At 35.4% G+C, this 17,340-nt stretch overlaps 1 protein-coding gene across 5 annotated transcripts in view; it reads left to right on the top strand.

Annotated features, from left to right (window-relative positions):
• Positions 1–17,340, top strand: part of LOC131058346 (ion channel CASTOR) — a 117,797-nt gene that overhangs the window by 49,671 nt on the left and 50,786 nt on the right. For all 5 annotated transcript variants that reach the window (XM_057992227.2, XM_057992220.2, XM_057992240.2 and 2 more), the window contains exon 7: positions 5,714–5,962. In XM_057992227.2, the coding sequence (XP_057848210.2) occupies positions 5,714–5,962 (249 nt within the window). The remainder of the gene's footprint in view (positions 1–5,713; positions 5,963–17,340) is intronic.

The following is a 17,340-nucleotide window of genomic DNA, read 5'->3' on the forward strand; positions in this document are numbered from 1 at the left end:
ACAGGAGCGATTTTGCATATTTGGTCCACTTTTCTTCATGTTTGTGTCTTCAAATTATATTCAACTGGTAAAATGCATCTCCTTGGACCTCTTTAAATCGTCAAGTTGTTAAAATCCTGCAAGGACGAGGTGATGTTTGATTTTAAGCTCCGGTCCTTCACTGAGGGACAGGAGCGATTTTGCTTCCTGAGGCATTTCTGTGTTCGTGAAATTCTTCAATTTATATTCAATGGAAAGATCACGCCTTTCTTTACTACTTCCATTCGAAAAATCATCTTGATCCTGCAGAGATAGTAAGATTTTTTGAAAACGAGCTCCGGTCCTTCACTGAGGGACAGGAGCGATTTTGCTCCTACAGGCCAAAATATCATGATTTCACAAGTTTAATCACTTCACAAGGCAAAAACAAATCATTCCCCATGCCCAGGATCAAATATCAAAAAACTCAAAATTTAGGTCAAAATTACTCAATTGAATAAAATTCATATTTTCATCATCAACACTTAGACAAATTAAGACTCTGCACTCAAAATTCCAATTGAAAATAGACCATTCTGGCGAATTCATTCCATTCAAAATTGCATCCTACAAAAGGAAGCTTAAAAAGCTCTCAAGACTGACTGGACTCTGGCCTGAAAAGACAGTAACTAAAACCCTAAGGCTTGACCCTAATCCAGACAACTGACAAACTACCAAAACCCTAAAAAAGCAAAGCGAAAGGCGAGCAAAAACGAGCAAAAAGAGGGGGTCCCCATTTCAAATGGGGCGATGTGTGAAATGGTCACAACAGGCATTCATCTCTCTTTTTATCTCTTTGGTGGTGTGGAGACAAGGCTTGGCATCATGATGAGTAATGCTTGCAAGATAGTATTTGAGGCGATTTATGCCTTAATGAAGTAATTTTGTTCATTTAATGCAAAAAATTGTCCTCGGATCCATCCTTGATAGGCATATTTTCAAGTAGGGTCTCTAGCTCCTGCAGGATGAGTGCCTGTAAATACTCTGTAGGATGAGTGCCTGTAAATAGTGGTGGCACCAATGGGGTGGACCCTGAGGCTGAACTTGATGCAGAAGCTTCTCTATTTGCCATTATATGATGTATTTAACCTACACATACAAAGTGAAAGCACAACATATTATTTTTTTAATACAAAAAAATCTAGATCATACACAAATCTGTGAAGACTCTAAGTCCTCCAAACTATGAAAATCTGAAAACTTGGATGAAGACTACTGAAATTTGTTTGATTTTTCTGAATTTTGTACTTTTTTGGGTTTTAGATTATAACACGCAATTAAGTGAAAGCATAGGAAAAAGTTTACAATGCTGGGTATGAAGTAGTTCAACTTGAATACAAGTAAATATCAAAAATTACAATGCTTATTTGCCAACCAAATCAACATATTAATTTCTACTTGATTGATGCCTCAAAAAGCAACTACAATGCCAAACAAAGAACCTGGTATGGTGCAGCAGCAACAAAATACAGATTCGATTCTCCTTGAATTGCTTCCCTTAGGCCTTCCAAATGCTGTGCTAGTCTTTCTTGAGACCCCACGACCTTATCCAAATTATTTTCAAAAACTTTAATGCTCCCTTCTTCAAAATCACACTAATTCCTAGGGCACTTAGTACAAGGGAAGTACGCCTTGGTTATGATTGCCAATAATTTGTAGATGGTTGTTCTTATTCGATTCTTCACCTGAAAACGACTCCCTTGATCAGCTTGTAAACCCTTTGTGTTGTCTTTCCAATTTGCACAAATAGAATCTCTGTATGAAGTTCTCCTGAATGCCACTTTCAATGGATGTCTCACCACCTTAGAATGGCTGCAACACTGAAGAATCTATGCTCTCCAATGGCTGGCTGAAGACAAAAACCCTTGGCTTCTTCTCGCAGAGAAAATTCATGAAAAAGATGCACAATAGAATGAATGAATCGATTCCCAAGGCAAAGTATATATGTCTCCAAGAAGAGGTCGATTTTCCTCAAAAAACACATTAATGATCATTTAAAAGTTTATAACTTGCAATTCAATATTTATTAACTCTTCACCTTGGGCTAGGCGCTCACATTAAATTAAATTAATTGGTCCCCCTTTTAATGATGATCGACCCTTAAGTTATAACATTAAGTTATAACTTATTAATATCTCCTTTTAAGAATCCAATATTGTTTAGGCCATTAAAACATTAATAACTCCCTTAATATTCATTATTTTTCAATCTCGTCTGAACCAGGGGGTCAATCACTGCATCCACTATGCATCTAATTGCCTTACTAAAAATAGTTACAGTCCCTCTCAATCATCCCCTGACTTACTATAAATAGTAAGTATGAGAAAGTGAGCCCTGAAACCCATACAAATGCCAAGTCTGAAACCATTGTGCTTTGGAGAAGGGAAATAACCCATTCACTGACTAGGTCTTTGCCTCAAAGGACCCTCTATCCAACCCTATTAGCTTACGAGGGTCAACTGATAGGCCAATCTTGCTGAATAACTGATGTCTAACTAGGAGGGGACATCACAAAATCACTAAAAATCAGCCTAAAATTAGTTTAAATCAGTATAAATTTAATCTAATCTAAAGGTTTTATACATTTTTCTCAAAAAAAAAAATATGAAAACAAAAAAAAAGCTGGGTATGCAAACATTACTGAAAAAATCAGAAAAAATTAACAAAAAATGGTGATGAATCTTATTTTTTGTAATTTAACTGAAAAAGAACTACTTTATTCTAGCATATGATGATTTGTTTTCACTTAGACACATCATTTTGTACCCAAAACGAAGTAATATGTTTTTAAACCAAAAAAAAACGAAAAAAAAAAACTTACATGTGCTTCAAATTTGCCTTCAAAATCCACCAAAAATTCCTTTTCAATCTTCCTCCTTGATGAAAAAACATTGTAAATAGTGCGTTTTCTGTTGGGGAGGGTTTTTTTGCCTTGCAATGCAAAAAAGGTACGCATTTTTAATTTTTAATGGCCTTTTCTTGCCACACGGGCCTTTTTTCCAGCTGCTGGTTAGTTGAACATGGACTTACTGAGTTTTTGGCGAAAGCTCACCATGAGTTTTCACCAAAAACTTGGCGAGCAAATGGCTTGGAAACTTGCAACCAATTTGACTCAGCGAGTAAATGGCTTGGAAACTTGCAACCAATTTGACTCAGCGAGTAGGCCACTATGAATAAAGGTAATCATTGAATATCATGTTAGGTACATATACTTATTTAAGTTTTTGATTATGGTTAGTCATGTATTTTTATGCATAGGTGATTCTACCAAATTGACATACTTCTTGTTTGATTCCATGTCCTTAATTGACTAATAGTTAGAGGGCATTCAATTGATTGAAAAGGCCAAGGTTGCATGGAGGCACTACATTTTAAATGAGAATAATGAAAATATTCCAATTTCATAATATTTGTGCATTGGCTTTAGATAAGTTTTCTATTCAAGATGAGCAGTTTTTTACTACATATAATTCTGCAATGGAATGTGATTTATATGTGTTTCAATATAAATCTTTTTGTGTTTTACATGGCGTAGAGATAGATCTGAACTACATGTTCTATTTTCTTTCTTGTTGGAGTTTGATCTTGCACAGTTGTTGTGGCATTGTCCTAACTAAGGCAGATTGTCTGGACATGTGCATAGGAACCTACTAAACAATAATTTTATGAAGAACAAAATCCTTACATTTCATGCGTCTTTTCTTGACCAGGTTCATATTCCTTTATTGCATTTTGCATTTCTTATGTGTTGCTTGGACAAGGTTTAGGGCAATAATTTTAAAGTTCTCTATTTCTAAGCTTGATTCCGATGAAAGATAAATTTTGGTGAGTTCCATTTTGGCTTAAGACTCTTTTGATGACAAATGCTCCTATCCAATATTTTGCTTATTTGGACGTGCATGTTTTCTTTTCTGTTTTGATTTTTATCTAGTTGCTATCAGTTATATAATAATTCTCAATTAGAAAATTACGTCAAAAGTGCTTCTGACATATTGATCTCCCTTGATATATGAAACCTTATGTTTTATAATATTGGTTGGTTAATGCAATGTCCCCTATTTATGCTCTATCAATTATCAAAGCAACAACTATATTACTATCTTAATTAAGCATAGTTAACAGCACCTTGTGATACAACTTAAAATCATTCCCCTAATTTCCAAGTGTTTCGTCCCTTTTCCCAAAAGAGGGTTTGGCTGTCTAGGGTGCTTGAAACCAACTCTCAAGTTAGCCCAGATTACTGAACTCAGTCCATTCACCCTTGGGGCATGCAGCCCAGATCTCAGGAGTCTTTCACCCTTTGGGCCATCCTATCGGATGGATTTACTCTGCCTCTCCCTAGTAGCCCCCATCTCCCTTGGGGATGTGGAGAAATGCGAACAAACTGGAGATTAGGTTAGTTTCAAGAAGTTTCTATTACAAGAATTTATTAATTAACACTTATTCTTATGATCTAGATTCTTATAGTTGACTGTTCAGTTGTGTATTAGATACCTTATTCTATTATAATTATTGAATCAGTGTTATTGTGAATCCTTTTAATTCTGTCTATTTATCCCTTATATATACATATATTCACACAGTTCCTATTATGTTTATCTGTTATATTCATTTATGTAAATGTCCGTATTCATTCCGGATTCTACTATTCTTCCTATATATATATATATATATCATTACTATTATAATCATCATATAAAGAATTTAAAAGAAATAGCAGTACAGAATTATTACTGCTGTCTACAGTCATCAGTGAATAGAAGGGTGAAGGTATTCTTATAAGTTAATCGCTCAGCACTGCCACTTTGTGACCAGCATGCGACCTTATTTCCTTTCTTATAATTCCTGATAACTATCTCTCCCCCCTCCCATTTTGGACTTTACCGTCCAATATATCCCCCGTGGCATGCTGAGGGATGTGTCTCTTACGGATGAGAGCCTCCTCTTGGTCAAGGGATGTCTCAATTCACCCTGACTGCGGGTTTTGCATTCCGTAATGCTAATAGTAATTTAGCATTATATTATGTTAAATGAATGTTACTAAATGGTAATAAAAAATGTTATTATGTTAAATAAATTTTAAATAACAATATTATGTTATTCATATATATTTAGATGGTACTAATTTTAATATTGCTTTATGTATATTAACATTAGTAATCAATTCATAATTTATAGTAATATTTCTACCATTTATTATATTATTATTGCATATGTTAAGGAAAAGAAATAATAATGATGTTTATAAAAATATCAGTGTAGGGATATAACAGATTGTAAATTATAATCATAATATTATTAATTTAAAAAATAATAATAAATAATTTGTTGGTAGTTATTATATTAATTAATAATTATTATTTTATTAGAATATATATAACGATCAAGGAGGGGACATGACAGTTAATAAATTATAAAAAGTTTGTGTCATTGATGTTTTTGTTGTTTTTGAATATTTGAATCATTTAAATAAGTTTTGATACTATGGTTATTGTTTTTGGCCTTAAATAATTTTAATATAACATTATACAAAATGAACGTGGAACATAATAGTGGAGATTATGTAGAAGTTATTTGTCCTAATCTCTGTTAATAAGGTTCTTTTGTATTTTTGTCTGTTAAAAAAGCTAAAGTTTCCAGTGATTTTCTCTGGTATAAATAGTGGAGAGTAATTGGCATGTCATTTTATATGCAGATTTGGGAAAATGTTCTTGGGTTTGAGGGTGCTGAATTTTATATAAAAAGATGGCCAGAGCTGGATGGCATGCAATTTGAAGATGTTCTGATTTCCTTCCCTGATGCAATCCCTTGTGGAGTTAAAGTTGCCAAGGGTGGAGGAAATATATTATTGAATCCTGATGATGATTATGTACTGAGGGAGGGCGATGAGATTCTAGTTATTGCAGAAGATGATGATTCTTATGCTCCAGGACCTCTGCCAGAGGTAAAAATATTTCTTTCACAAGTTCTATCATTTTTTGTTTTTTTGTTTGTCAGTTTTCCACACAAGATAAAAACCCATGACAATTCAGTTTGATAGTTTATGATACTACAATTTGGTGGGTTGGTTGGAAACGATCAAATCACAATGCTGAAAACGTCATGGAATTTTAATCTCCTACGTATTGATTAGATTTTAGCTTGTTTAATAACAAGCAAAGACATTATATACAAATTATTTCTGAATGAGCACTATTTATTTTTTTTCTCAATACTCAAGGTTAGTTTACTATATTTGTGTAACTAACTATCCCGACGAGTTGAAGTGTTGGAAAGTTTTTAGTTGAACACTATTAACTATCAAATAACTCTGGGAAAGGGGAAGTGCCAGGAAATCCGCATTAGAGAAGGACCCTAGTATTCTACTGTGAGCCGATAAGGATAACAAAACCTTAATAAATTGAAATCAAACAAAAGTCAGCATTGTAAACTGTGATCCATAATAGCTTCAAGACAAATGGTAGGAATCTAGGATTAAACAATTAGTGCGTTTTATGTTTAGAATAACATTTTGAATAGCTAGCACACAACCATAAAGTGTTTATTTCTATGACAAAATTCTATAAATTTTTTATTCTCAACCTAGACGAGTTACTTGAGAACTGTTGATATATATGTAAATATTTTGTGTAAAAATCACTTTAAATGTCTGAAGCTAATGTGTGTTGAAGCATAGAATTAGAACTCACAATGAACGTAGTTGTAACCCCAAGTAAATTAATTGACACATATATCATGTAATTTACTCAGTTAACTCTTATCATTCCTATCAATGTTGTAGAGATGAAAAATCCAGGATGAGCAAACATGATGAGCTCGACATGATTAGCATATGTGGAGGAATTATGAGACAGAATGCACACCAAATGTGTTCCGCTTTTGCATAATGTTTCATGCCTTACAAGTTGTGTTTGACAGGGATGCATCCCTGGCCTTGAAGCACCGGTCCCTATCTCTAATGGAATTTTGGGAATGGTGTGATAGCAGGGGACATCCCTTGGCCATCCCCAAAAATATTCAAAGTTTTGAAATGATTCCAAAATGTGCTGCAGAAATAGGAAACAGAGTGGGGATGTTTGGTCATCTTGGAGATAGACAGGGGTGTCTAAGACATCCCTTGACTGTCAATGGCCAGGCAAATTTTAATAGTCTTTCCAAAAAAAATCATTCATGACATAAAGAAAAGACTGTTAAATAGCATGACAGCATTATAACAGCAGCAATAAATATATCATGATTCACATTCATAGCCAGTGATATAAGTTGTATAATAGTTAACACTAACAGCAATAATTTGAATTTCTGCTTTCATTTTTCAAACTTCTAATTCGATGTCTTGAACTTCAAAACTTTTGATATGGTATTACAGTCAGTTGTCATTTTCCATTGCAAAAGAGATTAAAGGTGCATTGGTCATGGTCTGGTACAGTGAGGTATTGTGTGAAAATTACAGACACACATTTTTTTTGGAATGTGGTTGGTTTGCAGGCTTCTGCAGATATCGTCGAACATCATATTAACAGTGTCATGTCATATGACTGCTGTTAAATTGCTGTCCATTAACCTGTAGAAATTTGATTCTCTCTCTCTCTCTCTCTCTCTCTCTTTACGCACACACACATATTTGCCATCCACAAAAATGGCCCTCAGACTACCATCGTGTTCCTTGTTGTCCTGCCACCCCTGTCCTCGAAACATTGTGGAATAACTTACAAGTCACTCAAAATATATAATGTATAATTAAATATTGGTAATAAATTTTCATTTATATAACCTAACATGTTTTGGATGTAATGCTTTATAAGGCTGTGTTAACACGTACACATGTTGGAAAGTAACAAGATTTTAAGGAGAGAGATTCAAACACTATGAGATCATGTAAATTCCTCTTGTTCCTATTCTCTTATTGAATGAGGTCATTACACAATAATGTCTAGACTCTAAATTCCCACGTCGAGCAGTATATAGTATAAACTGACTAAAGTGCTGTGTTTTCAACTTATTAGAAGTGCATATCAATTGGTTTTTGCTATTGAAATCTGACATCAACTTGTCACATTCACTAGGAATAGCTCTGTTGGTTGAAAATTTTGTACACCTTGGGGATGTGCAAAATTGTAGTTCCAGCCACAGTGTGTGAGTATGATACTCTCCTAATTTAGGGAAGGCTCCCCCTATCTACAAACTAAACTAATCTAATATGGGTGGGACAACAGTCTTTCTTCTTCTTTCAAGAAAAACTTTACTCTTTTCTCTTCACAGAAAAGTAATAGCAATTGGAAATAAATAACAACAAATATAGAAATGAGACTTTTTTGTAGGATTTTTGGAACATAAAGGGAAGCAAAGTTTCCATGAAAGCACAAAGACCTCCGTCACTTCCTCAGGACAGGAAAACAGAAAGAAAGTTCAAAGTCTTCAACTATCTATTCTCCTATCAACCTTTTTAGATGATTTTTCTGCTAACTAAGCGCAATATGTAGCAGCTTAAAGTCTAACTACATAATGCACTTCACTTTACATGCACAAGTCTTAAAAATAAAAGCAGCACAAAGTCTACAAGTTATCTTCTTACTTGAGCTTTCCACACTAGCTTCAAATATGATAAGCAGCTCAAAGTCTGCAAGATTGAATTTAAATCTCTCTTGAATAACACCTCAAAACTCACAATCAATCTTTGGAAAATGTCGTCACATAACACCTTGAATCAACACAAAGTTTGAAAGCAATTTGCCTCTTTTAATTGATTGCAATTTGATTTACAACTAAGCTCAAAGTCTTAAAGTGTACATACAAACTGGCAGAGTTTTGTTGCATTGCCAAAAGATATCAATTACAATAGACCCCCTCAAGTATTTATAGGAGAGGAGCCTTGAGAAAAAGGTGGGAGGATCCTAACTAACTTGAGAAATTCTCTCAACCACCATGACTTATTCCATCTAGAGTTCTAATCTAACTCAACTTGTAGTTGCCTTACATGTAATTACATTTTTACAAAAGTGTCCAAATGAAAGTGACACTTGCAATTACAAATATGACATTACATGTAATTTGTCAAAACAAAATTACAAATGCATAATTAATCTAAGTGTCCAAAGACACGAATCCAACTACATCATCCTCTGTTTTGAAAATCTTCATGCTGCTTCAGGATGCTAGAACTTGAAGTATTTGGATTGGTGAAGACACCTCAATCCGGAATGGGGATTTGCATCCTTAATGATCTTTGTGTCCTTAGCCAACAAACTTCAATCTTATTTTCTTGCTTGGGGTAGTATTGGCTTTTTAGGAGAGAAGTCTTTTGCAAGGCTGAAGTAAGAAGCCTATCTTTGTCTTGAAAGCATTCTATGCTCTCAACCATGGATTTTTGTTGTATCTCTTCTTTGTATCATCCTCCAATCTTGGAATTTGCTTGCAAAATAAGGCCCATGCCTTAATCCATTGATTTGGTAGGTCGTGTGTGCAAACAGGACTGACAAGGGAAGGGATAAATTGATGCAAAAATGGGCTCACAAGTGAATTTCGGGTTCTAGAAACTGCATTACATGTGTGGTAAAACAAGAGTATTAACTTGCAATTCTGGAGAACAAACATGCAACTTCATATGTGTAATGGGTAACTTCAACTTTGCGCTTGTATTTGGACCTTTAAAACTCATTTTCAAGTGTTTTTTGAGTGCATTTTGGACCAATTTCGGGTTTTGGAAAGCTGACTGCAAGTGAAGACACAACTGCAATTGGGTTTTAAAATTCCGACGGCAAGTAGACTTTAAATGAGAAAAATGAATGAAGGTGAAATGAATGGATGAAATGGGGTTTTGACATGAGGGGAAAATGGAAAGAATGATACCAACCGGTAATGGCAAACTTGGAAAATGGGAAAAACTCTTGTTTGCAATCAGATTTGTAAAACCCAAAATCAAATGAATGGGAAAAATCTGAAAGAGGGGAAAATCATGCAAATTTACAAATTGCATTCAAAGAACTTATCCATTTGACAAGATCACTTAGAAACCCAAATCCTTGCTTGGTCAAAGGCCCTAGACCAAAACAAATGAGCTTGGGAAGAACTAAAATACTCCATCAATAGACATGCTGAAAACCCTTGGCAGCCAAAAACGGATTTTGATTCAACCTCCTCCTTCAAAAACGACATCCAAAGAGGAAGAAAATCGGGTCAATACGCCCAACAAACCACATTTGAAAGCAAGGAAACCAAAAATGCCTCCATTAATGTTGTAAATATGGATTGATAGGGTGCCAAAAACGTGGCAAAAAGGGCCATGACTTGCTGTTTCAAAACGCCTAAGAAAGGGCAAAAACGTGGCAAGAAAATCACCAAAAATGGAAGCAAAAACTCCCATGCCTCTTCCCAACACTTGGCACCATCAAATCCGGATTCAAAGCAAAAGAAATGGATTCAAATTCGAACTTCTTGGGAAAAAATCAGGTCGGGTTCTTGGAGAGAAGGAACAAGTTTAAAATGCTTGCAAAAGACATGTAATCGGGTTTTAAAAACCCTTTTGCAAGTTTTAATTGTTTCACTTTTTCAACTCCCAAGGCAAATTCGGGTTTTAGGGAAGAAATGACAAAAAGAAAGAGCAAAACAACTTGTAATAGGGAAATAAAATCCCCATTATAAGTTTAAAAAAAAAAACACAACTTAAAAGAAATAAAAACTTAAAAACTTGTAATAGGGAAATAAAATCCCCATTACAAGTAAAAATAAAACATAAAAGAATTAAAAAACTCAAAAAGACTTGTAATAGGGAAATAAGATCCCTATTACAACTAAAAGCAACACATAAAAACTTGTAATAGGGAAATAAAATCCCTATTACACCTTAAAAATCACTTAAGTAGGAACTTTTAAAAGAAATTACAAGTTCTTTTTAAACTTATAATTTTAAATTCACTTGTAATTTGTCCAAAAAGTTCCTACAATGACTTAAAAGACATAAAAAGCAAGGGGGAAATAAAATGTAAGTTACAAGTGACAAGTTTTAAATAATGTGCACTTGTAATTGTTTTAAAATTTCCCTACAACACTAAAACAAGAGAAAAATAAAACTTGCAATCAAAGGAAAATTTCCCACCTGCATTTAGGAAGAAAAATCCGAAATTGAAGAAAAAACATAGCAAATGAACTCAAAACGCGATGAAATTTGAAACGTAGATCGAGGATCGACCGAAGATTAGTCTAGTCCAGCAAGAAGCAAAAAATTTGCCTTGGGAAGCATGCCTTAGAGACAAAAAACAACACATTTTAAGCAAAAATTTGTAGGGGTTGTCACATTTTTGAATTTTCAAAAATGAGGACAACAAGATCTGCGAACAAATCCTTCAACACTCAGATTAAGTATAATCTTTACAGCGCTTTGGTAGCAAAAATAAAAAGGAGACTCCGTATTAATAAAAAAATTAAATTAAAAGATTAGTATTATGTAGACAAGTGCACAAAGAATTATGCAAGAGAAACTAAGTGAGGTGTCAAATTAAGATCCAAGTGGAGGTTACAAGGCCATAGAGTGACACTAAGATATTAATGATATTTGCAATTTAAATTATTACAAATATTCCTAAACTATTACAAACTAAGGTGTAAAGTATAATGTAAGTTGCATGAAATTCTTTTTGAATAAAGCTTGGTGGTTGTTTCATGTAGAATTTTGCATAAAGATTGCTGTGTAGGCAGACATTCTTTACATTCATTTGGTACACTTTATAACTATGCAATGCAGCAAGGAATGATCAAGGCGAATACAATTCATTTTAGCAATAGGTTCAATGGTCTTTTAGTAGTCAATACTTTCAACTTGGGAGAATCAATTTCAAAGATGAAAACAATCATATCCGGGAATGTAAGTATGGCTGGTAAAAAATAAAGTTTCTGAGGACAAGTCTGAAAATGGATTGTTTCAGACTTACCAACATCTTGCAAAGTAGTAAAAATCCCTCAAAATGATCAAAAAATGACAAAGGAATGAGCTCCAAGCAAAATTGCCAAAGTGGGTGGGTGGCTGGAAATGAAGATTTTCTGAGGACAGCCCCCCTACAATGAAGTTTCAGACCTGCAACATCGTTCAAATGGTCTAAAAAATGCTCTAAAACTCCACAAAACACCTCCAAATGCAAATCGCCTAAGTTGGAATTGGCTAGGCAATGAAAATTGAAGTCTGAAAATTAATTACCAGCCAACAATGGAGGTCACCTAAGCTCAACAATGGCGAAATATCAGATTTGAAAACAATTATCAGCATTCCCCCAATAATGGTGCCACAAATGGTGAAGAGAATCCCCAAAAATGGAGGTGAAAAATCCTCCAAAACAAAAATCGCCTTCTTCCAAAAATCATCTAAGTCTGAAAAAGAAGCTTCAATGGCATTCAAATGGCAGCCAAAATAAATCGCCCAGCTGGAAATGGAGGAAGAAAACAATAAAATCAACTTACAGCTCAATGGTGTCAACTTGACACTTAACAAAAAATCACCAGCTGGAGGAAAAATCGCCCTTTGCAATCACACACTTGGCAAATATAATAATGCTGGGATATCTCCTTTTAAACTTGTTCTTATACTTGCCTGGCAAAAATCGATTTGTTTCAAGAAGGTAAAATTCATTTAATGTTCATTGCAAATCATTTATTAATTGTTTTTATTTTTTATTTAATCGTTTCACTTCATTAAAAACAATTAAAAGTGGGTCAGTTTAGTTAAAATATTTCAAAATTTAAATAAAAAATGACCAATCGGGAAAATCGATTTAACTTGGGATAAAAATCCCAACAAAAATCATCAAAAATCATTAAAATATCCCCTTTGGGGGAAAATCGATCCAGGTAAGGATAAAAATCCCTATCAAAATTTCACCAAATTGCACAAAAATGGGTCTAGGGGAAAATCGATTTGAGTCTGGAATGAAAATTCCATCGAAAACTTCATCACTTTGCACAAAAATCCTCCTAGGGGAAAATCGACTCCTGTCTGGACATTCATTCGGACACAAAAATCATCAAAATCACTCTTGGTGGAAATCACCTAGGGTTTGGAATGAATATCCGCATAAAAATCCATAAAATCTCGTCACAAAAGGTCCTGGTGGAAAATTGATCCATATTAGGAATGATCATAAAAGTCATCAGTTAGGAAAAAAAAATCCCAACACTTAGTCAAAATTGAAGCATTCTGAGGGAAAATCGATCCTAGTATGGAATCTAAATGGGGGAAAAACAAGGCATGTTTGCATTCCAGGGGAAATCCATGTCCAGTTTGGATTTTGAGTGGGAGAAAATCATGGGTAGTCAGGAATATGAGGGGAAAAGCACATCTAGTGTGGAATTTTGACCTTTTAACCCTTAGAATATGGATTTTCATCCAGAAAATGATAATTTTTCCACTCAAAATCACTAGGAAACTTCTAAACTCAATAAAACTCATCTAGACTTTAGGTAAATTTACCATAAATTTGAGCAAAAAAAAAGGAAACCTATCGGGATGAAGTGCAAAATCAACTTGAATAACTTCCTAGGAGCGAGAAAACAACTCCAAAAGGTCCTAAAATACCTTAGCACTTTAAAATCATCGACGCGGACGTTCAAAACACATTAACACTCAAGAGATCTACACTTGGACAAAATTAGGATCATTTAAAATCTCAACTTTACGTGCTTGATCCTATAACTTCAAAGAAACCCTAAATGACAATAGGCATGATCAAAATTCCGAGACTCAGGCACGGGAAACTCAAAATTGCCCACTATGTTGCCAAAACCCTAAACTAACCAACGCGGAAAGCAGGAAACGAGGGGGTCCCCGTTTGCAATGGGTTGATGTGTGAAAAGTCACAACAAAACCCTAATTAGGGTTTGTTACAACAAACTTTATTCTGGCCAATGAAATAATTACAATGCTCGGACACATGTCACTTTTGGAGCATTTGACCAATAGATAGTAGGGGTAGGTACATTGGAGTTTGTGCCCCCATGGGTGATCTTGGTTTATTGAATCAAGACATGCTAATGAAAAAACCTCTTTTGATTCATGGAGTAGTGATTGGGACGCCACCTCAATTAGCACTTGTACTTGATAGATCATCATGAAGGGATGCTTAGCAATATCTCTTGATACTCAACATTTCAAACTCGCTCAATGTGGTGATGATGATGAGAAGCATCATTGTAGTCGAATCAATTCTTTATCCTCGCTTGCTTATCTTGCCTTGTGTTGTGATCTGGATGTTGCTTTCAGTCCGCATCTCCATCCTTTTCATTAGTTATTCCTGCAAAATAAACAAAGATGGTATTAAGCATACATGATAATCTTTATACAACCTCTTAATTTGATATAGTCTCTGATTTTCTATGTGTTGCAAGTTTGATGAGTGCACTTAGAGAGGAGGTTGCTCCTAAGGATAGGCAATGGAAGTCAGAGCAATGGGAATCAAGTTCGCTCCTAATGAGGAGCAAAGGAAGTTCAGCATCATTCCATCACTTCTCCATCAATTGATCCTCTGCCCCTCATTCATTCCTTAAGTCTTTTAGTCTCTATGTGCAAAAACCATCAAATTACCCTCAAAGAGTGCCCTAGAAGGGAGTTCGCTCTCATGGGGGGGCAAAGGCAGGTGATTTCGCTCCTGAGAAGCAGCAAAGGAAGTATAATTCGCTCCAATCAGGGAGCAATGGAAGTAACCTTCAAACTCGCCCCTTAGCTAGGTTTTATCAATCCCTTGTCTTTTCATCAACTTATACCTTGTGATTTTGCCTTCCTAGTGTGTAGACGTGTCAAATTAGCCTTAAGGAAAGCCTTAGAAGGAATTTTGCTGCTGAACCAGGGCAATGGAAATAAAATTCGCTCCAATCAGGGAGCAATGTAAGTGGTATTAAACCCAACTCTCTTAGGTAAATTTCACCAATCTTGCCCTCTTATACCTTGAGATCATCATCTCTCCCATATGAAATGCTCAAAATTGTCACCAAAATCCTTTAAGGGAGGTTTTCGCTTTCAAGGAAGAGCAAAGGAAGGTAATTTCGCTCCACTCAAGGAGCAATGGAAGTATAATTCGCTCCTAAATGAGAGCATTGGAAATTTATTTATTCTTAGCCAAAATTTCAACCTCTCTCTTCATTCCATCAATTCAAAACTTAAGTTCTCTATCTGCATATGCAAAATTTATCAAATCACCTTCCTTGAATGATTTTGAGGATGATTTTGCTTCTCGATTGGGGCAATAGAAGTGAAATTCTCTCCTGGAGGGGACCAATGGAAGAACATCTCATTCCAAAGGGAAGGCAATCGAAATGACTTCAATTTTGCTCTTCATCACTTCATGTTTGAATAATTTACCATTTATGCACTTGAAGGAGTCAAATCAACCTTGAAGAAGGCTTTGAGATCAAATTCGCTCCCAATCTCAAGCAAAGGAAGGCAAATTCGCTCCCAATGAGGAGCAAAATGGAAGTAAAAATTGCTCCAATTAAGGAGTAATAGAAATAGCTTTCAATTTGACACTTAACTCTTTTTTACCTGTTTACCTTCATTCCATTGACTCATATCTTAATCTTTTTAGCCATCCATATGTGAAAACATGTCAAATTAACCTCAAGGAAGACCCTAGGAGGAATTTTGCTCCTAAACCAGGGCAGTGGAAGTGAAATTTTCTCCCACTGGGGAGCATTGGAAGTAAATTTTGCTCCAAATGAGGAGCAAAGGAAATGATCTTAAATTTTAAACTGAGCTTCCTTTCACCCATTTATCCTCATTCCATCAACTTAAAGCATCGAGTCATGCTCAAGTGAGGCTCTAGAAGCAAATTCGCTCTCAACCAGGGGCGAAGGAAGAGGTTTTCGCTCCAAAGGAGGAGCAATGAAATGATTTTTGCTCTGAATCTTGAGCAATGGAAGTGACTTCAAAATGCATCCTCTAGCTTAGTCTTATCAACTCACACCTTAGGTTTAGCTTTCATGCACAAAAGGCTATCAAAATCCCTCCATGCTAGCTTTGAATATGATTTCGTCCTCAACCAAAGGCAATGGAAGGGAAATTCGCTTCCAAAGGGAGCCAATGGAAGTGATCTTAATTTACCGTTTCCCTTCCATTCAGCCAAAATCATGATGAACTTCACTTCTTCTATGATCAAAATGGTGTCAAAGGCATTAAAACTTACTCATTTTCCTCAAATGTGCTCAAGAAGTTCACTTTGCTCCAAGATGAAGGCAATAGAAGAAGATCTTGCTCCAACCAAGGAGCTAAGGAAGTAGATTTCGCTCCTGGAGAGGAGCAATGGAAATGACCTTGCGCTTAGCCAATTTTAGGTTTCTCTGATCCAGTATTGTATTCATTGCTCAAACCAAGACATCTCATGATGGCTAGAAGCAATTTTAGATGATTTGGAAGGCCTGAGAGGGATTTCGCTCCTAGACTGGAGCAAAGGAAATTTTAGCATACTTAGTCAAATTTTGCTCCTACAATTCACCTCTCGATGAAATACAATCAGGTCACTTGGATGACGAAGGAAACACTTGCATAATTGACTAGGCTTAATCTAAGAGACTCCATCAAACTTTGTTCCATGCTCAACTCGACCTATCTGTTGATGTGTTTTTATGCACATGCGAACATAGAATAAAATACCAAGGTATCTTATCCTCTCTTGAACAAAGTTTCCTCGAATGCTGAAGATTTCACCTAAGGATCAATTGAGGCAACTCCAAGGTTCTGGTATGCAGGGTCTCTACATGTGGATAAGCTCTTGTGGTATGATGTGATTATGCTGGATTAACAAGGGGACTTACATTCGACTACCTGAGCGTTTAATCTGTTGGAACTTGAATCCTATCTACTAGCTGGAAGATAAATAAATGGCAAAAGATACAGGATTTGGAGAATCTAATCTAAGACCTAGAATGCAAGAAGATGGATGAACAACTAGGTGGAGTCCTACTGGGCTGGGTCTCACCATCAGTTTGAACAATCCGACACCAACTAAGTGCGATCTTCTAAGGGATGCTTCGAATATATTCAAATCGTACACCATCAAACACTGATCACCATTCAAGTTAATGCGTGAACAATAGACGTGTAACGAATTGAGATTAAGTTCATTCTATGCCAGTTGACCACGTAGGGCACACTTACAATCAGCAAGAGGCTAGTGGTTTGGACTAGGCAGATTCCATGCTAGTGCATTCAATAACTTCCTTCATTCAATCTAATTATTTACCATCTAAAATGAAAAGATTCAACAAGAGACCATGCATATTGCAAAGAAACAACACACTTCACCATAACTTCAATGAAAATGGAGTTCATTTACAATCAAGGCAACA

The sequence above is a fragment of the Cryptomeria japonica genome, chromosome 5 (genome assembly GCF_030272615.1).
Source record: "Cryptomeria japonica chromosome 5, Sugi_1.0, whole genome shotgun sequence".
In the NCBI taxonomy this organism is placed as follows: domain Eukaryota; kingdom Viridiplantae; phylum Streptophyta; class Pinopsida; order Cupressales; family Cupressaceae; genus Cryptomeria; species Cryptomeria japonica.